Source organism: Ornithorhynchus anatinus, chromosome X1 (genome assembly GCF_004115215.2).
Source record: "Ornithorhynchus anatinus isolate Pmale09 chromosome X1, mOrnAna1.pri.v4, whole genome shotgun sequence".
NCBI classification, from domain to species: domain Eukaryota; kingdom Metazoa; phylum Chordata; class Mammalia; order Monotremata; family Ornithorhynchidae; genus Ornithorhynchus; species Ornithorhynchus anatinus.
In genome coordinates this window covers 5,649,547-5,673,265 of record NC_041749.1, presented here as the reverse complement: position 1 = coordinate 5,673,265, position 23,719 = coordinate 5,649,547, and the positions used below count along the sequence as shown (strand labels likewise).

Below are 23,719 nucleotides of genomic sequence, written 5' to 3'. Positions count from 1 at the left end.
GATTTGCCTGCTGTGTGTCCTTAGGCACTTCGCTTAACTTCTCTTTGTCTCTGTTTCTTCTTCTGTAAAATGGGGATTCAATACCTCTTCTCCCTCTTATTTAGACTGTGAGATTTATGTGGGACAGGACTTGAGTCCGATGATAAAACCTGTATCTACCCCAGAGCTTATAGGAGTGCTTGACGCATAGTAAACACTTTAAAAATATAATGATGATAATATTGATGATATTAGATAAACCTTTAAGACATGAATGTTACCCGTGAAAATAATGGATATTTTAAAAGTCTCCATAGCTTCTTTTTCTTTTTAAACACACACCTCTTCCCTCTCCCTTAGATTGTAAATGGAAAATAGCCTAGGCCCTTTTGATATGTCCTGCAGGTTTTTTTCTCCCTTTACAAAGTCAGGGAAAAAATCATTTTCTGAATCCTCTAACCTCTTGAGGTATTTTGGTTGACAATTTAATCCTGAATTTTTTTTAGCTCTGTCAAGAAATTTCATTTATTTTTATGAGAACTGTAACACATTCATTTGTTGATTTTTTTCCTTACATATGTGTTTTTAAAGAGGATTGGAAAACCAAGAAGATAATTTTGAAATTTTTGCAGAAAAATATTTTACTAGGTCATGCTGAGTTTGTAGTACAAAATGATCCATTCTCACATATTCTATATTGTGTAAGATAGAATTGTTGTTGGGCAGGATTTTGTTAGGCAGAAACTGGGGGCAAGAGAGTTCCTCGGAGTGAGGAAACAATCAATCGGTGGTATTTATTGAGCACTTACTATGTGCAGAGCACTGTACTAAGCACTTAGGAGAGTACGATCCAATAGAATTAGCAAACACGTTCACTGGCCCTAACGAGTTTACAGTCTAGAGGGGTTAGGTGTAAATGATCGATCAATTTGAGATGGCAGTACCTTCTGTGATGTACAGTTAGACAACTCCATTAGGGGTTGTTAGCAGGACAGCTCCCTAGGTCTAAGAAAAAGGAAGATGTATTACATCTCTAAATATTGTCTGTCAATTAGGGCAACCGTCGTAGAGGTGATATTTGTTTGTTTTGTAAAGATAGAATTGTTGTTGGGATGGATTTTGTTAGGCAGAAATTGGGGGCAAGAGAGTTCCTGGAGTTCCTGGAGAGGCAGCGTGGCTCAGTGGAAAGAGCACGGGCTTTGGAGTCAGGGCTCATGAGTTCGAATCCCAGCTCTACCACTTGTCAGCTGTGTGACTTTGGGCAAGTCACTTAACTTCTCTGCGCCTCAGTTCCCTCGTCTGTAAAATGGGGATGAAGACTGTGAGCCCCACGTGGGACAACCTGATTTCCCTGTGTCTACCCCAGCGCTTAGAACGGTGCTCGGCCCATAGTAAGCGCTTAACAAATACCAACATTATTATTATTATTGTTAAGCATTTACTATATGCCAAGCACTGTTCTAAGCGCCGGGGCGATACAAGGTAATCAGATTGTCCCACGTGGGGCTCACAGTCTTAATCCCCATTTGACAGATGAGGTAACTGAGGCAGAGAAGTTAAGTGTCTTGCCCAAGGTCACACAGCAGACAAGCGGCGGTTCCGGGATTAGAACCCACGACCTCTGACTCCCAAGCCCGGGCTCTTTCCGCTGAGCCAGGCTGCTTCCCCCATTGAGTTCCATTGAGCATGCTCAATCGATCAATCACTGGTATTTTAAGGGCTTACTGTGTGCAGAGCCCTGTTCTAAGCACTTGGGATTCATTCATTTATTTATTCAATCGCATTTATTGAGCGCTGTTTGCAGACCTCTGCACTAAACTCTTGGGAGAGTGCGACAAAACAATAAATGGACACATTCCCTGCCCACAGTGAGCTTACAATCTAGAAGGGGAGATAGACATTCAGCTTTTAAGAGAGTACAATCGGAAGAGTGCAATACAACGGAATTAGTAGACACGTTCCCTCCTCGTGTTGGAGAAGGAATGGGTTGAATGGATGACTGCTTTGCCTCAGCACTGGTATTCGTTATGTTTTTATGTTTGGAGAAATTGGGATTCAGAATGATGTAAAGGAGGGAGAGATGTAAAGAGAATCATACTAAGATCACGTCAGCTACCCTGAGCTACCTCTTGGAATATCAAATGTCTTCTTAGTACAAACACTGATTTTACCCGTTCCTTTCTTCCCTTCATATCATAACGTACCTCACGTGAAAGCCAACACACAAGAGCTATGAAATAGAATAGGGCTTATAGATTTTACTTGTCTTCAGTACTGAGAACATCGCTTAAGAAACCTAGGGGAAATCTATTATTTTAAACTTTGCCTTAGAAGACGTCAGACTTTTACTTCCCAAACAGCCAGAGAATCCTGAAAGTATCCTCGGTGAGTGATTTTCGGTACAAAATTTCAAAGTGTTCAAGCTAACTGAAATAGCTTTCATCCTTTTCTATTTCGACTTTCTACCTTGACTTCCTCCCCCTCATAGAATCAAAGCTTTAGAGCTATTTATCATCTAAATGGGAACATTTTTAATGTTAAGCAACTCCCATAGCTTGCAGAAACTTTGCAGAGATTTTCTACTGTGCTTTTTAAAACAGACAACTTTGCTATAAGAAAGAAAAGTAGAGATAATTAATCTTTAGGAGACTTCCATAAATTCTTTATTAATCTCAATTTTTTTTTTTATAAAGGGCAAATGCTTGCAACTGCTTTACCAAATATTAAGTCCCTTTCACAATCTCCCAAAAGGGAGGGTCAACTATATTTTTCAAATTACATTTCCTGACACAAATGGATAAGTGGGACTGGTAGAATTAAAATCATTCCCTCTGTAGATTCATTTCTTATTCCACAAGACCCTGCCTCTAAATCTTAATCTGTGATAAGTATGTAGTGATTTAGCCCCCAAAAAACCACCTTATTTCAAAGCAAAGGAGCCACACTGATGAACTAACATATAGAGTGGAAATTGGAATAGAAAAGTCGTATACTGTGTTCCTTGTAGTCTACTGATCGATTAACAGTTCTGAAAACAGAAAGAAGGATACAGGATACTTTGGATAGAGAGAAAAGAAGAAGGGAAGATGCTTGAGTTAGCATAGACCATTTTAGCCTCCAATCAATCAAATAAATACAAATCATAATGTATTTCTGAGTAGATTTCCTTTCTCTTCATTATCAAGGAATATTGATTAGTTTTGCCTTTAAAATTACTAATTGATTTAATTTCTTTACAGAATGTTCTCTGGAGATTTAAATTCTCCCAGCTTAAGGGATCTTCAGACGATGGTAAAACGCGAGTAAAACTGCTATTTCAGAATGTTGACACCAAACAAATTGAAATGAAGGTAGGGAACGATCCATTCTTTTGAGTCTTTTTTGGTATATGGTGGTCATTAAGTGACTGCAGTGTCCTGTGTTGGGATAATCAGTGGCATTTATGGCACTATTATGGTGTGCAGAGTACTGTACTAAGTGCTTGGGAGAGTCCAGTAAAGCAGAGTTAGTAGACACATTCCATGTCCACAAAGAGCTGACAGTTTAGAAGGGAAGAGAGACCTTAAAATAAATTATGGATATGTACGTAAGTGCTGAGGGGCTGAAAATGGGATGGATAGAAGTGTTTATTGGATACAGATTCAAGTGCACAGTAGGTGCAGAGAGGAGAGGGTGTAGGCAAAATGAGACCAAGATTGTCAGGTTGGACATAGTCTCTCTCCCACCCAGGGCTCACAAAAGAAAATTTAACTGAAAATGCGATTGAGAAGGTCATAAACCCATTCAATTTGCAAAATTTGTCAGGCCATATCATTACTAAAAAGAAATTGACGTTTTGTATGGTGTTAAAGTATAATTAACTTCTCTTTCACACACTGGTTGAGAAAGTCATGTACTGTGGTCACAGACGGTTGATAAAGCGAGAACATTAGTCCTGCCATTATTGTTCAGTATTTAAATAAATAAATAGATGTGTGCATAAAAAATAGCTTTCATAGAGAGGGAAGCACAGATCAGTTGAGAAAGGGTGATCTCTTCAGGAGAAGGAAGGTTTGTTTTTCCCTTTGATAAAAATATATACTGAAAATTTTCTCTGTCACCTAAAAGCAAGCAAAATATTAAACTCAGAAAACCTGAAAGGCTTGGAATCACAAACAAGGATTTGAGAGTATACCGACAGACCAGAAACAAATTTTCAATCTTTCCAAACCAAAAGACACTACTGGATGAGCTTCATTAGAAAATAGTGATGATGCCCACAACACTTATTATTCAAATGCAAAATACATGGCAGTAAAAGCAAGATTTTCAAGAAGGCAGATGCTGCGGAAGAGATTTGATCAAGCAGATCAATTGCCATCTATTAATGGTAAATGCTTTTAATTGCTGATGAATTAATAGTAAATAAATTAGTGAAGGACTGACATTAAATCTTAAGCACGTAGACTTCAAAGAATCTGTGACTCTATTTTGCCTTTCCTCAAGCTAATGAAATGAAAACAAAGTTTTTAAGGTCATCCCCCCCATAAAAATTGTTGTGTGTCCTCTGCAGAACAAGGAGAAATTCTGCCGGTTCTAGTAGAAAGTTTAAAACCCATTCTGTTATTCCTATTTTTTATGCAGTCTACATAAAATAAAGAATCAGAACTCTCTGAAGCTTAAAGGACCTTGTAAATTCCTTGAGGTTAGGGATAATGTCTACTAATTTTATTATACTCTCCTAAGCGCTTAGTATTGTGCTCTACAAAATAGGCTCTCAGCAAGTCCTATTGATTTATAAATCATTTATAGTAGCGGCTTAGGTTATGTTTATTTGTTGTTTCCTTAGAACCTGAAGGTCCTCTCATGTTGGATCCCATAGGATTTACTGAAATATTTGTGCTGGTGTCTCTTCACACCGCTGCTAGTTTTCGACCCAAGCTATTTCCATTTCTTTCAGTATGAGACAGTCTCACATCTTTTCCAAGTTTTTGCAAATCCCACTAGGTTGTTTTTATATGATACGGTATAAATACAATGGAATGAATGAATGATATAGAAGATCAAAATATAAAGATGTTTCAATACAATAATCCAAATGAACGTGAATTAGGGAAGGATAGAATTTTCTTTTTCCATAGAGTGATTCCGGGTCCTGATTCGCAGCCCGCCCTTACATTTTCATTCATTCATTCAATCGTATTTATAGAGCGCTTACTGTGTGTACTAAGCGCTTGGGAAGTACAACTCAAGTAGACTCGGTCAGTCCTCAGGCGATCTTCACAGAAGCCACCTTCGATCATTTTTCTCCCTGAACACTGTTATGACAATCATCCAGATTTGATCCATTTATTATTTTTTTCAGAATTTGTTAAAGGGCTTAAGTGCCGTTATTATTATTATTACTGGAAACTTGAGCAACATCCGTCAATCGATCCATCAGTGGTATTAATTGAGAGTTTACTATGTGCAGAGCACTGTACTTGGAGAGACTACAGTACAGCAGAGCTGGCAGACAGATTCTCTGCCTTCAGTGAGCTTGTGGTCTCGAGAGGGGACCACAAGCTCATAATTCACATTATTAATGTGAATAAGTACTTTATGATCTATCATTTAAAGATGATTGCTGTGGGGTTGATGGTGGGGCAAATAGCGAATTCATTCAATCGTATTTATTAAGCGCTTACTGTGTGCAGAGCACTGTACTAAGCACTTGGGAAGGTACAAGACACCGATAAAGAGTGAAAATCCTGGCTTGTGGCCAAAGGTCACAGATTCAGGTGCAAAGATGACACAGAAGGGAGAGGGAGCCAGGGAAAAGAGGACGTATAATAAATGAAAATATAAGACCTCTATCCCCGCAGAGCTACTTTAGAATGCTTCCCTGAAGATTGTCTCCCTTCCTGTGTATCTTTTACCACTTAAAAGCCATTAATATTCTCCTACTAATGTTCTCACATACACCTTTAAGTGAAATCCACAAGCAAATGCCCACAGGGTTATATAGAGGAAACTGTAAAAATGGATCGTCTTATCTGATCTGTTCTGAAACCACTCTCAACAATTGACAGAAGACTGTGGGAAAATGTATTTGAAAACAGCATGGATTCTAGTTATTTTAAGTAATAAATAGAATATTCTTTTCCTCTTGCCTTACCAAGTGATAATTAAAGATGAGTGAATATTAACTGTATTTCATCAAGAATTATAGAATTTTGTACTTGCATAATGGCAAAGAAGAGATTTATTGATTGTTTAACTAGATGAATGGGGACTCAAAGACAAGGTGCACTATAGAGTCATTCATTTTGGGACTATTCGTACGCCACTTTGCAGGTCAGCGGTTCTGTGGAAACTGCAGATTGATTCAGCATTTGAAAAAAAAATGTGAGGGATTGCAGGGGCGTGGACGTAAAACAGTGCCTTAACTCCTGACTAGACTATATATTCTGTGTCATTTATATCGAAACATTTTGTTCTCATTCTTCCTGGACCAACTTCCCCCTTTACAAATGGTAGCTTACTGCTCTCTCCTTCATCAGAGCCATTCTGAAATCCTTTTTCTTCCAGGAGGTGTTTGTTAAGCGCTTACTATGTGCAGAGCACTGTTCTAAGCGCTGGGGTAGACACAGGGGAATCAGGTTGTCTCACGTGGGGCTCACAGTCTTAATCCCCATTTTACAGATGAGGTAACTGAAGCACAGAGAAGTTAAGTGACTTGCCCACAGTCACCCTGATTTATCTCCCACCTTCCCGCTCTATTTCTGCTCCAACTGTGATTTCACTGTCTTTCTCCTCAGCCGGACTCTAAGTGACATGAGGTCAGGAATCACATCTTCTAATTCTGTTGGACTTTCCCAAGGACTTACTTTGGTGCTCTGAACAGAGCAGGCACTTATTGCTGTTATTGATTGATTGATTAAGCAAAGGGAGTCGATTTTCTTTTATGAATATACTCAGCTACACCTAGCATTTAATCAGCATTAAATAACAAGAGCGCTATTATACGTGTCATCTCTTCCAAGACTTATAATTATCTCTACCAAGTTTCAATCATGTTATAGTCAAACGAGACAAATACCTCTAAAACAATAATTCCGTGTATTTCCAAAATTTCTCTGGCGCATAAAAATGCAGGAGATAAGGTGGTTTTATATAAATGCAGTTACTTTATATTTATTTTATTAATCCCCCTCTAGACTGTAAGCACACTGTGGGCAGGGAATGTGTCTGTTTATTGTTATATTGTACTCTCCCAAGGGCTTAGTACTGTGCTCTGCACACAATAAGCGCTCAATAAATACCATTAACTGACTATAGGATATGGTTGTTCAAGGTTTGTACAACCATATGAACACTAACCCTGAGAAAACAGTCAACATCTTTTCCCATGCTAAAGCCTATTCATTTGGAAATACTTCATTTTTCTTGAAATCCCCTATTTTCTACCAGTCTGCATCCTTAGTTTGCAAAGCTTAATGAGCATTTGAGGAATTAAAGGGGTAGGTGTTTTTTTTTTTCTGTATGTATCTTAATAACCTATTATTTAAATAGAAAACTCATGCAAATCCCACCTTTTTCTTGTTCCTCCTATTTTTAGTTTAGCGAGGGCAGGGTTGTTATCAAATTCATTCTGGAATGAATAGAAAATATAAGAAAGACTTGGATAAATTCATAGATGAGAAATCTAACGTGGTTTATTGGAATGTAAAGTTATGGGTAGCAAAGAAAAAATGTAATTGAAAGCTATGAAAAAGACTTAGAGATATTTTTAGCACTTTGCTAATTAAGGGGAAAAGTTAGGGATGCTTTTCCTATCAGTGATGAGAGAGGTCAGGAGAGTAATGATCTCACTCTTCTTCTAAGAGTATGTTAGGACCACTTCCAGATACAGAAAACTAGAACTGATGGACTTTTAATTTGCTATAATTTTGGTTATTTGTCATGCGTGAGCAAAAGTGACCAAATTCAGTTAGGGACAGGTGTAACAGACAACACTCCACAGCACATATGTGCATATCTGTAATTTTATTAATTCATTCATGTATTTATTAATATCTGTCTTCCCTTCTAGACTGTAAGCTTGTCGTGGTATGGAAATGTATCTGTTAAATGGGAATACTGTATTCATTCATTCAATTGTATTTATTGAGTGCTTACTGTGTGCAGAGCACTGTACTAAGTGCTTGGAAAGTTCATTACAGCAAATTGTACTCTACCAAGTGCTTAGTTCAGTGCTCTGCACATAATAAGCACTCAATAAATATGACTGATTGTCTGACTGACCCTTCCTCGTTACCTAGGACATCATCACTGGCCCCAGGCATATTGAAGTTCCCATCTCAGCTCTGCCACTTGACAGCTGTGTGACCTTAGGCAAGTCACTTGATTTCTCCGTGCCTCAGTTACCTCACTTGTAAAATGGGGTTAAAACTGTAAGCCTCATGTGGGACATGGACTGTGTTCAATCTGATTAGCTTGTATCTATCCCAGGGCTTAGTACAGTGCCTGGCACATAGTAAGTGCTTAACAAATACCACAATTATTATTATTATCAAATACAATAAAAAATACAGGTTAACCTAGGTAACTGGACAGGTTTTGCACCAGGTAAAACATGACAGAAATGGTAAATGTTTTACACATTCCTCCCCTGCATTAAAGATACTGCTGAAACTTTTGACTCCATCCACAAAAGTCGACTTTCTACTAAAATTTCTTGCCAGAGTTGAACACAACAAAGTAGAAAATGGTTAGGTTGAGCTGGTGGAATAAGATACATTTAGCAGTTGCTTAGGTCTTTGTTCGAGCCTCTTGACTATCCTTTTCGTAACCTCCTCCAGTAGTTATTTTGTACTAACTCATATACATACCCCCATTTCTTTAATCCTTCAATCTGTAAATTCATATGTACGAGTGGTAACTCATTCAAGCCCCACCACACTTACATACATGCCTTCATACACTACTATTTCCCTTATCTGTAATTTATTTTAAAGTCCGTCTCCTGCTCTAGACCGTGAGATCCTCGTGGGCAGAGAATGTGTCTACCAACTCTACTGTATTGTACTGAATTGTATTAAACGGTGCTCTCACAATAAGCACTCACTAAATACCACTGATTGATTTGTTGCTTAGCATTTATTTGATTAGCATTTATTTAGCTCTCCCACTAGGTGTAATGAAGTGTAAGGAAGAACTTAGTGCCTTGAAAGAATTGATTTACTCACCTAGAGAAGCAGCTCAGTCATCCTTAGAGAAAGCTAAGTTCTTGGGAAAATTTTAGGACAATCGCTTTGGATACGAGACCAAGGTGGAGGAAGGATGAAAACATAATGATAATCTTTGGGAATAGCTACAGCTCATTTTAGCCATGAAAACAAGCACTGGTTTTAATGCCCAGGACCTAAATCACAGTGGATCTAAAGAACTCTCTTTTCTACTACCCACTGATTAGATGCCTGAGAAAAAACAGTGTATTTATAAGTTAAGTTAGAATCTGACATTTTTGCCCTCCCAGCTTAGTGAATGGGAGAATGTGAAGAGGCCAGTGGAGAAGGGTTTTTAAAAGTAAAATCCTCTGCTTTTCTAATGAATTTAAAAAGAATTTCCCAGACTGGTTTAGCTTGAGAAGAGTAGCGTCAATCCTTTATGCGGTTTGAGTCGCATAAAGTGTCTTAAATAGAGTCTGAAAAACAAAATCTGTCAGGACACGCAGAAATCCCAACTGTGCTTTTCGTTTCAATTTCTCTCTGCTTGAAATTCAGTCCTCAAAACAAGAACTTCAAAGCAGAACTTTTCATACCGTACAGATTTGGAGTCAAAGCCACTAGAAACTATCTATTCTGGCCACAGTCTCTTAAGGCTCACAAATCGTATTGCCTCAGTGGACTTCAACTCCGTTTCCCGGTTTTTCATATAAATCTCACAAAGCCTTGCATTCTGCTTTTCTCTTGAAGCAGAGTTCAAAGGGAGTGCATGAGAATCGTATTGAAGCAAGTGTGAGAAAACTAACAAAATGAAACTTTTTTACTAGTGGATTTAAAAGAAGATTTAATTAGCCGATCATCTTGAATTTGCAGCAGACTGAATTGAATACCAAATTGATATTTTGGCAAAATGCCTGTATTTAGTAAAACTGAGGAAAGGTGTATTCCTAATCTGAATTCTACCATCCAAAATAACTTGAGTTAGAGAATACCGAAGGGAAATGGCGGAAGATAAAGTGACCAAGAATATCACAAAGCAGAGAAAGAGGTAAAATTCCAGAAATGGTAATGATCATTGTAATCGAGATCACATTCTGCAAAGTGAGGATGAAAATAATGATAATAATGTTAGTTGTTAAATGCTTACTATGTGCCAAGCACTGTTCTATGCACTGGGGGAGATACAAGGTAAACAGGTTGTCCCACCTGGGACTCCCAGTCTTAATCCCCATTTTCCAGATGAGGTAACTGAGGCACAGAGAAGTTAAGTGACTTGCTCAAAGTCACACAGCTGACAAGTGACAGAGCTGGGATTAGAACCCACGACCTCTGACTCCCAAGCCCGTGCTCTTTCCACTAAATCACGCTGCGGTATACGGATGTAAATACGTATTTCTAAAATCTTAAAAATCAATAAATGATAGAGGTGGAAATATTCATATTTCAAATTTGATATTTAAAATAAATATTAACACCGTAGTAGTAATAGCAACAGCGAAAGGAGAAATCCCAGAGTGTAAAGCACTGGGTGACGTGCTTGGGAAGTGCAAAACAGGGAGATAACACAGTCAACAGCCCACGGGAGTTTACTCTTGAATTCGTTCGTTCATTGGATGGTATTTATTGAGCCCTTACTGTGTGCAGAGCACTGTACTAAGCACTTGGGAGAGTACGACACAGCCGTCTAAGGGACACATTCCCTGCCCACAAGGAGCTTACAGTCTCGAGGCCACGTACACACCCGCGTACATCACTGCACCCGGCGATCACTAATTTCATCCCATCGTCTGACCAGGATTGGGGAGGGATGGCGTGAAGGAGGGGGAGACCATTGGCAGTGGTCAGGTTAGACAACGGGCTTGCAAAGGTCAGGCCAAAAAGAGGGGGGCATTTGGTAATGAAAAATCCAATCTCCTTCAAAATACCAAGGCCAAAGAAAATTTAGCAAGGGGAAGGATTTTTGCTACCAGTCTATTTCTCAGCCTCTATACCAACCTCCCAGAGAAAATTTGAGCAAAAACAGTAATACACCGTGGATTAGCCGGTACCTTATTTATGTAATCATCTGTTCATCCTTGGGTTAAAGTAAACCCAAACTGCCTTGTCCTCTTTCCTCCTCTTTCCACTAGGTTGTAAAGCTACTTGAAGGCAGGGATTATGTCTACCGCGACTACTGAATTGTATTCTCTGAAGTCCTTACTACAGTGTTCTGCACACAGTAGGTGCTCAGTCAATACCTTCGATGGATTGATTTTGTCTTTTGTACAGATTTCAGTCAATCAGTGAGCCATTTATACATACTGAGCACTCGCTTTGTGGAGAACACTGCATAAAGTGCACGGGAGAGTATAAAATCACAATAAACAGACACATTCATTGCCTTCAATGAGCTTGCAGTCTGTGGGGGGAGAGAAATATTTCAGCAACTAGGCAACGATGGTAACTGAATCCTAGTTAGTCATTCGTATTCGTTCACTGAATCCTAGTTAATCAATCATCCGTATTCGTTCAGCGCGTACGCTGTGCAAAGCACTATTCTAAGTGCTTGGGAGAGTATTATATAACGATATGAGACACATTGCCTGTCTACAATAAGCTTACAGTCTCGGGGGGGGGGGGGGATAGACATTAATATAAATAAGTAAATGACAGATATGTCATTGAGAAGCAGCGTGGCACAGTGGGAAGAGCCCGGGCTTGGTAGTCAGAAGCCATGGGTTCGAATCTCGGCTCTGCCACTTGTCAGCTGTGTGACTGTGGGCAAGTCAGTTCACTTCTCTGTGCCTCAGTTACCTCATCTGTAAAATGGGGATTAAGACCGTGAGCCTCACGTGGGACAACCTGATTACCCTGTATCTACCCCAGGGCTTAGAACAGTGCTCTGCACATAGTAAGCGCTTAACAAATACCAACATTATTATTATATGCGCATAAGTGCTGTGGAGCTGGGAGCGGGTGAGAATAAGGAGAGCAAGTCAGGGCGAAGCAGAAAGGAGAAGAGGAAGGGGGCGCTTAGGGAAGACCTCCCTGTGCCTTCAATAAGACTTTGAGAGGGGAGAGAGTAATTCTATCATCCTATATTTACTCTTTTTTCCTCATAAATAATAATTATGGTATTTATTAAGTGCTTACTATGTGCCAGGCACTGTATTAAGCGCTGTGGTAGGTACAAGCAAATCGAGGTGGACACAGTCACTGCCCCACGTGGGGCTCACAGTCTTAATCCCCATATTACAGATGAGGTAACGGAGGCCAAGAGATTTAAAGTGACTTGCCCAAGGTCACACAGCAGGCACGTGGCAGAGCAGGGATTAGAACCCATGACCATAAAACCTAAAACACACTTTTATATTGTTATCCATATTTATTGAATGCTTTGTAATTTTCAAATAGAATTTTAATAACATATAGGGGAAAAAGTAGCATGGCCTAGCTCTTTCATCTAAATGCATTTTATTCGTTCATGTCTGAGACCGATAGTATCTTTTGATGCGCGGACTGTATTTTTTAAAAGCGACTTTCTGAGGCAAGCATTCGTCCTGTGAATGAGAGTCACTAGGAGGTGAGGAAGCAGAGAAATGATAGATGCAGACCTGTTTAGAAGTCTGATTTTTACACATCCTGGCAAAGTAATAATACTGAGCTGGAGAACAAATAAAATTTATGAACTTCTAATTCCATTATTTGCTGGGGGCGGGGGAGAGGAGTTTAAAAAGTGTGCAGAAGAAATAACAGACTAGATTTTATAGCCTTGAGCCGACAGTATCAGAAGTGGGAAATTAGAAAATGTAACCTTTAAAGGTTAGAAAGAAGCACTTTCTTAGAAAAGTGTATCCTCTTGAGTCCAGTTGAATGAATCTTTGCTAGATGCAAGAGAGAGTGACAGTTGACCCATCTGAATTAAGAGGCGGGGGCCTCCGTGGCTACTTTGTTCTGATGATTGGCCAGTTCATTCCGACCCCTGGGAGACCGTATTTCTCACCCGATCGACCACTTAATAAAAAGCTGTGTGAAATTTAACCGAGCGCATTTCTCTCACCTACCCACGGGATAGACGAGCCGAATCGGACGTGCACGGATCCCCTCTCCTACATGCACGCTGAAATTGGAAATATAATGATAATAATAATGAGGGTGTTTAAGTGCTTACTATGTGCCAAGCACTTCTAAATGCTGGGGTAGATACAAGGTGATCAGGTTGTCCCATGTGGGACTCACATTCTTAATCCCCATTTTACAGATGAGTTAACTGAGGCACAGAGATGTTACCCAAAGTCACACAGCTGACAAGTGGCGGAGCTGGGATGAGAACGCACGACCTCTGACTCTGAGGCCCCTGCTCTTCCCACTAAGCCACGCCGCTCAAGATAGGGAAACACTTCTCTCTGTGCTCCATTCTTTGACTTGTCTGTGTCCATCCCAGGGTAGATGGGGAGGAGAGAATTGGGTTAAATTCCCCTGTATTTTGCGGTGGCCAAAATACTGATCTCAGAACGCTGCCCGAGCTGATTTAAGCCTGCTCTAGTCCAGAGAGACAGCACGAATCGGTAAAAAGAGCACAGGCCTGAGAGTCAGAAATCTTGTGTTCTAATTCCAGAGGTGCCACTTGTCTGCTGTTTCACTTAACTTCTCTATGCCTCGGTGTCCCCATCTGTAAAATGGGGATGAAATAACTGTTCTCCTTCCTATTCTGACTGTGTGCCCTAGGTGAGGCAGGGACCGTGTCCCACCTAATCATCTGGTATCTGCACAGCTCTGAGTACAGTGCTTGACACAGAGTGGACGCTTAACAAATACCTCAATTATTATACGGAAGTCCAAGTATCATAAGAGAGCTGGAGGTGGTGCTGGGCAGGCGGACTGTTGTAGCCGAGAGGCAAATCATCTCTGTAAAACTGCCCGGTTTAGCTTTAAAAAGGGGCTGTCTCAGCTAAACCAGGATGAACGGAAGCCGACCCATTTATGGGGCCCACGGCCTTAGTGTGGGAAATCAAGGAACCCTGAAAGGAATCGGCCATTTGATGTTGTCTATCTGGACTTGCCGGGAACACCGTGTAGAGAAATCTTTAATGGCTGTTGAGCCTTGATGTGTTTTTGAGCAACGGAAGATAAATCCCAAAGGGGAAAAGCACATCTCTTCCTTTTCCTAATCCCTCTCTTCTGGATATAATAATAATAATGTTGGTATTTGTTAAGCGCTTACTATGTGCAGAGCACCGTTCTAAGCGCTGGGGTAGATACAGGGTCGTCAGGTTGTCCCACGTGAGGCTCACACTCTTCATCCCCATTTTACAGATGGGGTAACTGAGGCACAGAGAAGTGAAGTGACTTGCCCATAGTCACCCAGCTGACAAGAGGCAGAGCTGGGATACGAACCCTCGACCTCTGCCTCCCAAACCCAGGCTCTTTCCATTGAGCCAAGCTGCTTCTCTAATACGATATGCTAAGACTGCTGACTCTTTGCACTGATTCTTTTAATAATAAAAATAATTGGGGTATTTCTTAAATGCTTGCTATGTACCAGGCACTGTACTTAGCGCTGGGGCAGATACAAGCATTTCGGGTTGGACACAGTCCCTGTCCCATACGGGGCTCACAGTTTTAATCTTCATTTTACAGTTGAGGTTCCTGAGGCACAGAGAAATTAAGCGGCGTGCCCAAGGTCACACAGCAGACAAGTGGCAGAGGCGGGATTAGAACCCACATCCTCTGTCGCCCAAGCCCGTGCTCTTTCCACTGAGCCACGCTGCTTCTCATTGGCCCTGACCCGCCCAGGGCTCCCATTCCAAGTAGACGGGCTTATCACCAGTCTTCTAGTACCAGTCAGTCAGTTATATTTATTGAGAGCTTAGTGTGTGCAGAGCACTGTACTAAGCGCCTGGGAGAGTGCAATATAACAATCCAACAGACACGTTCCCACTGCTCTGACACCCTACAAGAACAGTGAGAAAGAGCCTTGCCCTGAAACATCGTCATGGCTGACGGGATTCAGTTTTCACCAAGAACATTTCTTCATTTTTATCGCTTGCCATTAGGGTGGTTAGATGGGAATTAGGGAAAGCCGCATTCCACTGATGACTACAGTTCCTCGGAAGAGTTGTCCATCAACCCAGAGACATATTTCCACCAACGTGTTGGAATTGGGGCAGTGAGATAGAAGTAAGGGCTGCGTGGTTAAAGAGGTGTGTTTTTATTGCAACAGATTGATAGATGAGTACGTTAACACTTTTAGGTTGATTGAAAGTATCGCTTTAGCGAGCTATGGGGAAATACGTAAAGATGAAGTGTGTGAAAGGAGAAGTCTTTCCCTCTTTCCCTATGATATAATTGTCCTCACAGCTCATATTTTTGAAGTGAGCACTGGAACTGTAAATGGATAATTTGATGTCCAGCACCATCAGCAAAATGTTATTCAGTCACACCCCCAGAATGAAAAGAATAGTTAAGTATGGTCCTATTTTCAATTGAAATTTAAAAAGTAGTCTTCTAACTCTTAACTAGATGTCGAAATATTGACAGTCTAGGACATGAAGAACATGGATAATTTTTTTTCCCTCAGGTTAATCCAGTGAACGTATCATCTGCTTTTGTCTGTTAAGGTGAGAATCAAGTTGGCAAAATCCAATCAGCTATTTATAGATAACAAATAGTCCTGGATCAATTTGCTAACGGAATTTGTGCTTTCTACATGTGGTAAACTCCTTGAAGGGGTGGATAATGTCTTCTAACTCTTTTAGTAATAATAATGATAGTATCTGATAAGCGCTTGCTATGTGCCAAGCACCGTTCTAAGCATTAGGGTAGATACAAGGTAATCAGGTTGTCCCACCTGGGGCTCACAGCCTTAATCCCCATTTTACAGACGAGGTAACTGAGGCACAGAGAAGTTAAGTGACTTGCCCAAAGTCACACAGCTGACAAGTGGCAGAGCCAGGATTAGAACTCATGACCTCTGACTCCCAAGCCCATGCTCTTTCCACTAAGCCACGCTGCTTCTCTTTTGTCCTGCACTCTCCCAAGTGCTTAGTTCAGTGATCTGCACACAATAATCTCTTAACAAAACCATTGATTTTCACTGAAAGAACAATAGCACTCTATTGCCTTTTTGAGCTTGGCTCATAGGGAATTCTTTCTGCAAGCTCTGTGAACTCTTGTTCTTTTCTCTAAATGGATCCTGGGGGGTAACGAAAGTTAATTTAGGGAGGTCAGGTTCAAATTCACATTCTAAGCTACTGATTTAGGACTTCTGCCCAAGACTAAACCTAAATGACAACCCTAAGAACAAAGATCACTTAACCGGGATATAAATATTTTCACTTAATGGCATATTTTATGGTCTAAGTCCGATTGATATCTTCTGTAATTATTATGTGAGTTTGGTTAGGCAGAAATATAATACCTTTAGTAGAGCAAAATTGCTGGGAACGTGATTTTTATACCTCAGAATTGAGAATGACTTTGATCGCTACTGGAAATGAGTTAATATTCTGTTTCTTCACGTGTATAACTCTAGATTTCATTGAAATCTGAGCAGATCATGTTTCATAATATTATCCAGGCAATCATTTTTTACAATCACCAGAGTGAATACCAATTTTTCAAGCCTTCAATCATTTTGGACCTTCTGCTGGGCTTATCCCAATTTTACCACGTATACCTAATGAAATGTTCATTTTCCAACTGAACATGAAATCTTGATAAGGGCTTGGTCAAGAGCAACTCTGGAGGATTTTTTCCTATGACTTTCTTTTTTTCAAAGGTATTTGTTCGGGATTTACTATGTGCCAGGCACTCTTCTAAATGCTGGGTTAGATAGAAAGTAGTCAGGTGGGACACCGTCCCTGCCACACGTGGGGCTCACAGTCTTCAACCCCATTTTACGGATGAGGTAACTGAAGCCGGGGGAAATTAAGTGACTTACCCAAGGTCACACAGCAGAAAAGTGACAGATTCCGGCATTAGAACCCAAGTCCTTCTGACTCTCAAGCCATTCTGTTCTTTATATGTCGTGGAATCATATGGGCTTTTCTAAAACTCTGGGAAAATTGCTTATTGGTGTTTCTCTATCAATCAATCAATCAAAGGCTCATATTGAGCACTTACTGTGTGCAGAGCGCTGTAAGAAGTGCTTGGAAGAGTACAATAGATACGGTCCCTGCCCTCAAGGAGTTTACCTTCTAGTGAGGGATATAGATATTAAAATAAATTACAGTTAGGAGAAATGATAATGATGGCATTTGTTAAGCACTCACTATGTGCAAAGCACTGTTTTAAGCCCTGGGGGGGATACGAGGAGATGAGGAGGAGCCTTGTAGGGCTCATGGTCTTAATGCCCATTTTACAGATGAGGTCACTGAGGCACAGAGAAGTCAAGTGACTTGTGCAAAGTCACACAACCGACAAGGGGCGGGGTGGGGATTTGAACCCGTGACCTCTGACTCCCCAGCTCAGGCTCTTTCCACTGAGCCACGCTGCTTCTCTAAATGCATAATTATAACGGTTCTATTTACTAAGCGCTTACTAGGTGCCAGACACTGTACTAAGCGCTGGGGTGGATACAAGCGAATCAAGTTGGACACAGTCCCTGTCCCATGTGGGGCTCACAGTCCCAATCTCCGTTTTACAGATGGGGTGACTGAGGCCCAGAGAAGTGATGCGACTTGCCCAAGGTCACACAGCGGACAAGTGGCGGATCCAGGATTAGACCCCGTGACCTGCTGAGTCCCAGACTCTGCCCTCTACACTATGCTGTGCATAAGAGTTGGGGTAGTGGGGTGGGATGAATAGCCAAACGCTTAAGGAATACAAAAGCAAAGGCCAGAGCACGGGCGATACAGAAGGGATTGAAGATAGGGTGGTGAGGAAATGAGAGATCAGTCAGGGCAAGTTTATTGGAGAAGATACGATTTTCATAGAGCTTTGAGGATGGGGAAAAACGGTGATGTGTGAGCTACGGAGGGGGAGGGAGCCCCGGGGCAAAAAGAAGATGTGAATAAGGGGTCGGCAGTGAGGCAGATAAGGTCAAGTTAGAGTGAGCGGGTTGTCATTAGAGGACTAAAAATGAGAGCTGGGTTATCGACAGATATTAGTGAGGTTAGGTAGGAGGGAGTGCTGATGGCGTGTTTAGTTTGTAATCTCTCATTACCACTTAGTCTGTCTTCTTTCATTATCAACAGATTCTCATCGACCCTGCCCATGAAACTTCAGAAGGAGGGTTTAATTTACCGGCATGAACAATAGCATGATCAGCTCTTTCAGCAAAACTGGATATCTTAGGGGTTTGGGCTGAGACACGATAAAAAAAAGTGAAAACCCCTCTCTGTACTGGGCACTATTTCAGATATCGGGGATTATTACTTTGAAGAAAACGATACTGATCTTCTTTATGCTACCGATGGTGAAATCCTTTTGAAGAGTTTATGCAAATGAAAAGGTCATTCCGCACTGTGTCCTTAATGAGATAGTTCTTTTCTAAACTTTTCTAAACAGTGCTAGGCACCTAGTGCGAGTAGCAGGGTGGCTCAGTGGAAAGAACACGGGCTTTGGAGTCGGAGGTCATGAGTTCGAATCCCAGCTCTGCCACTTGTCAGCTGTGTGACTGTGGGCAAGTCACTTAACTTCTCTGTGCCTCAGTTACCTCATGAGTAAAATGGGGATTAACTGTGAGCCTCACGTGCGACAACCTGACGACCCTGTATCTCCCCCAGCGCTTAGAACGGTGCTCTGCACTTAGTAAGCGCTTAACGAATACCAACATTTTTATTATTATTATTATTATTATCCGTCTCCTCCCAGCCCATTTTTGGGTAAGGATGATATCGGTGGCCAAATTGTATTTTCCAAGCGCTTAGTACAGTGCTCTGCACATAGTAAGCACTCAATAAATACGATTGGATGAATGAATGAATGAATGCCACCTGCTAACTAACTAGGTTGTGTATTCTGTTGGGATAGTGTCTCAACAGCAGGTTTTTTGACGTTCCTTCACCATCGTGGTTCAGTGGAAAGAGCCTGGACTTCGGAGTCAGAGGTCATGGGTTCGACTCCCGGCTCTGCCACTTGTCAGCTGTGTGACTGTGGGCGAGTCACTTCACTCGTCTGGGCCTCAGTTCCCTCATCTGGAAAATGGGGATTAACTGTGAGCCTCATGTGGGACAACATGATTACCCGGTATCTCCCCCAGCGCTTAGAACAGTGCTCTGCACATAGTAAGTGCTTAACAAATACCAACATTATTATTATTATGTCTTGAGCTCATTTATTCTGCCTTTTCTGCTTGGCTGGTCTCCCATTCGGTTGCCCATCTACTTTTCTCAAGCTATGTTGGGGTGAAATGTTGTCTGAGCGATAGCTTGTCCACTCTATTCCTTTCTCCCACCTGCTTTATCTTTGAATGTGCCTTCCCCTCTAGACAGAAAGGTCCTTGGAAAGATCCCTCTAGACTGTAAGCTCGTTGTGGGCAGGGAATGCGTCCGTTAGCACTGTCGGTACAGTTCTCCGTGCACAGTAAGCTCTCAATAACGATTGACTGACTGATTCCTTCTTTTTTTTTTTTGACTCGAAAGACGTTTAACTCCCTCCTCAACCCCCCTGTCCCTCCACCTCCGATTTGAATGGTATCTCTGTGTTCTTGAATGTTTCCGATCAGGTTTCCGTCTCAAAGCGAATGAGGGTGCTTTGCATTGCGTCATCCATGTTTTTGAAAACTAAATTATTATTGGACAGCAGTGTGACCTGATAGAAAGAGCACGGCTTTGGAGTCAGGATTCCTGATAAAAGTAACAGGATTATAAGTTACTATTATCTAGTAATTACTATTACTTCTCCTATAAGTCACAATAATCCCGGCTTCACCACTGGTCTGCCGTGTGATCTTGAGCACGTCACTTCATTTTATCTGTGCCTCACTTTCCTTATCAGTAAAAATTGGAATAAGATACTTATTCTCCCTCCCTCTAAAATTATGAGCCCCATTTGGGATAGGGTCCGTGTCTGGTCTAGAAATATTGGTATCTACCACGATGCTTAGTTCATTGCTTGGCCCATAGTTAAATGCTTAACAAATTATTATTATTATTATCATCACCATCATCATTATTATTCCACACCACTTGGAGCATTTCCATAGGTTCACCACAAGTTGTGCCATCCCAGTTCCATGGTTGCATCAGCACAGGGTAAAGGAATATTTAAGGCAGGAAGAGAAATGTCCTGAATTCCTGCCTGCATAGGTTCAATCAATCGTTGCTGGGCAATTTCATAGATGAGCACTCGCAACCTTAAAACGTATCCATTCTTGTTGAAAGAATCGTGATTCTACAATCGCATCACGCTCTCTAAATAGGGGTCTGGGTTTGAGTCTCCACGACAGAAATGTCTTTTTTAAAATTTTCACATTCAAAATGATGAGTCATCATCAAAATTCGCATATACATAGACCCTCTTTTGAAAACAATTTGTATAAACGTGTATTTTCTTACTGTGTTTTAAACTTAACTTTAAATTTAATACTTTCACTCTAATGAGGGCATAGTTATCCATTTTTTATGATATTTGTTAAGCACTTCTTACGGTTCAAGTACTGTTCTAAGCACTGGAGTAAATTAATAGGGGTCTGGGTTTGATTGTCCACTATCGAAACTTCTTTTTAAAAAATTTTCACATTCGAAGATAATGTTTTCATCAAAATTCAAGGGTACAAAGCCCCTCTATTGAATATGATTTGTATAAACATATAGTTTCTTACTTCAATTTAAATTAAACTTTAAATTTAACACTGTTGTCCTCTTTAATGAGGGAACAGTCATCAATCTTTTTATGATATTTGTCGAGCGCTTACTAGGTGTCAGGCACTGTTCTAAGCACTGGGGTAAATGCAATACAAGTACATCACAGTCGTTATCCCACATGGGGCTCACAATCAAAGTAGGAGGGAGTTGTGTTCTGAAGCCCAGTTAGGTTGTGACCCCCTTAAGAGCATGCGTAGTGTCTTTTTTTTCATTTCGGTATTGTCCGATTATTCGGTACAAGGCTCTGCACTCTGCACATTTGAAGTCCATACTTTTGTTGCTGATATATGTGGGTGTGGGTGTCTAAATATAAATATGCACTCACACAAATACACACCTCCAAAAAGCAGCAAGGCCTAGTGTACAGAGCACAGGCCTGGGGGTCAGAAGGAACTGGGTTCTAATCCTGGCTCCGCCACCCGTCTGCTGTGTGACCTGGGGCAAATCACTCAATGTCTCTGGGCCTCAGTTACTTCATCTGTAAAATGGGGGTTGAGACTAGGAGCCCCGTGTGGGACGGGGACTGGGTCCGACCCGATCTTCCCCAGCACTTAGAACAGTGTCTAGCCCATAGTAAGCCTGGTCTATATATAAGTATGTATGTATATATAAAGTTTGGGGATGGAGAACCTAATTTTGACTGAAGCGGGATGGGAGTTGGGATAATTTCTCCCAGCTTTAGTCTGGCATTATCCCAGCTCTGCCACTTGTCAGCTGTGTGACTGTGGGCAAGTCACTTCACTTCTCTGTGCCTCAGTTATCTCATCTGTAAAATGGGGATTAAGACCGTAAGCCTCACGAGGGACAACCTGATGACCCCGTATCTCCCCCAGCGCTTAGAACAGTGCTCTGCACATAGTAAGCGCTTAACAAATACCAACATTATTACTATCTTGGGCAGGTAAGGCATGCTCTGCAAATATCGGTTGTGAGTGGGAATTCCAAATTGCCTCTGACAAAACCGGGTCTTACTCCATTCATTCATTCATTCATTCATTCATTCATTCGTATTTATTGTGCGCTTACTATGTGCAGAGCACTGTATTAAGCGCTTGGAATGTACAAATCGGTAACAGATACAGTCCCTGCCCTCTGACGGGCTTACAGTCTAATCGGGGGAGACGGACGGACAAGAACAATGGCAATAAATAGAATCAAGGGGATGAACATCTCATTAAAACAATAGCCGATAAATGGAATCAAGGAGACGCACATTTCATTAACAAAATAAATAGGGTAATGAAAATATATACAGTTGAGAGGACGAGTACAGTGCTGAGGGGAGGGGAAGGGACAGGGAGAGGAGCAGAGGGAAATGGGGGGGAAAAGAGGGTTTAGCTGCGGAGAGGTTAAGGGGGGGGGTAGAGGGAGTAGAGGGAAAAGGGGAGCTCAGTCTGGGAAGGCCTCTTGGAGGAGGTGAGCTTTAAGTAGGGTTTTGAAGAGGGGAAGAGAATCAGTTTGGCAGAGGTGCTTTGGATTGGTTTGAACCTCACCCTCACTGTGGCCATACCAACACGATCGCTTTCCTAAAAGAGGCCACCTTGATGGCACAATAGAAAGAGCGTGGCTCTGGGAGTCAGGAAGTGATGGGTTCTAATCCCCTGTCCGCCACTTGTCTGCTGTTTGACCTTGGGCAAGTCATTTGACTTCTCTGAGCCTCAGTTTCCTGATCTGTAAATTGGAGATTTAGCGTGTGAGGCCCATGTGGGACAGGGGCTGTGCTTAGTATTCTAGACTGCAAGCCCTTTGTTGAGTAGGGATTTGTTTTTTATTTGTTGTTTGTTTTCATTTGTTTTCTTGTCTGTCTCCCCATTCTAGTCTGCCAGCCCGTTTTGGGGTAGAGATAGTCTCTATTTGTTCCTGAATTGTACTTTCCAGGCGTTCAGTTCAGTGCTCTGCACACAGTATGCCCTCAATAGATACGACTGCACGAATGGTGCCGGGAACATAGTAAGAGCTGAACAAATTCCACAGTTATAATTCTTATTACCTTGATGCAAGTCCTTCAGTACAGATTCCGGAGATGTAATAGACTGACGTCGAGGTTTCTTCCAATGTTCCGGTTACTTGTAAATCTGGTTCTCACTGAAGTCTTTTAGTAAATCTTAAGAGATCCACATTTCTTTTACAGCACCGCAATTTATATTTTTCTCCACACTCGAAAAGTACACATATGCCTTTCAACTGAATATTTTCATTCAATTTTGTCTTTCAGGAACTTGAATTTCAGGATCTGACCAGTGTTCTACATTGCATACACTCCTTTATAGCGGCAAAAGTGGCTACGGTGGATCCGCTCTTTGTAGACGGCCAGAGTATTGCAAGAAAATACATGTATAGCCATTAAAAACTATGGTAGAATGATCATGGAAAATTAAACTATTTTCATAAGAGATGCATTCTTTCCTGCACAATATTGTGACTTTATGTGATTTTATAATGAATCTATAGTTGTGATACCAATAAAACGTCACTAGTTTCCAAATTTTGTTCACAGTTGTTCAATCGCACTGAATAATAATGTCGGTATCTGTTAAGCGCTTACTGTGTGCAGAGCACCGTTCTAAGCGCTGGGGGAGATACAGGGTCATCAGGTTGTCCCAAGTGAGGCTCACAGTCTTCATCCCCATTTTCCAGATGAGGTCACTGAGGCACAGAGAAGTTAAGTGACTTGCCCACAGTCACACAGCCTGACAAGTGGCAGAGTCGGGATTAGAACTCATGACCTCCGACTCCCAAGCCTGGGCTCTTTCCACTGAGCCA

General features: G+C 41.3%; 1 protein-coding gene across 3 annotated transcripts in view; it reads left to right on the top strand.

The window, feature by feature from the left end:
• The window catches only part of SNTG2 (syntrophin gamma 2), a 221,672-nt gene extending 198,231 nt beyond the window's left edge, over window positions 1–23,441 (top strand). For 2 of the 3 annotated variants that reach the window (XM_007673306.3, XM_029049964.2), the window contains exons 16-17: window positions 3,219–3,329; window positions 23,172–23,441. In XM_007673306.3, coding sequence (XP_007671496.1) covers window positions 3,219–3,329; window positions 23,172–23,303 — 243 coding nt within the window. In that variant the 3' untranslated portion in view covers window positions 23,304–23,441. Of the gene's footprint in view, window positions 1–3,218; window positions 3,330–4,086; window positions 4,293–23,171 lie in introns of those variants that run through there. The other variant, XM_039910428.1, reaches the window with a different exon arrangement.
• Window positions 23,442–23,719: the final 278 nt, after the last annotated feature.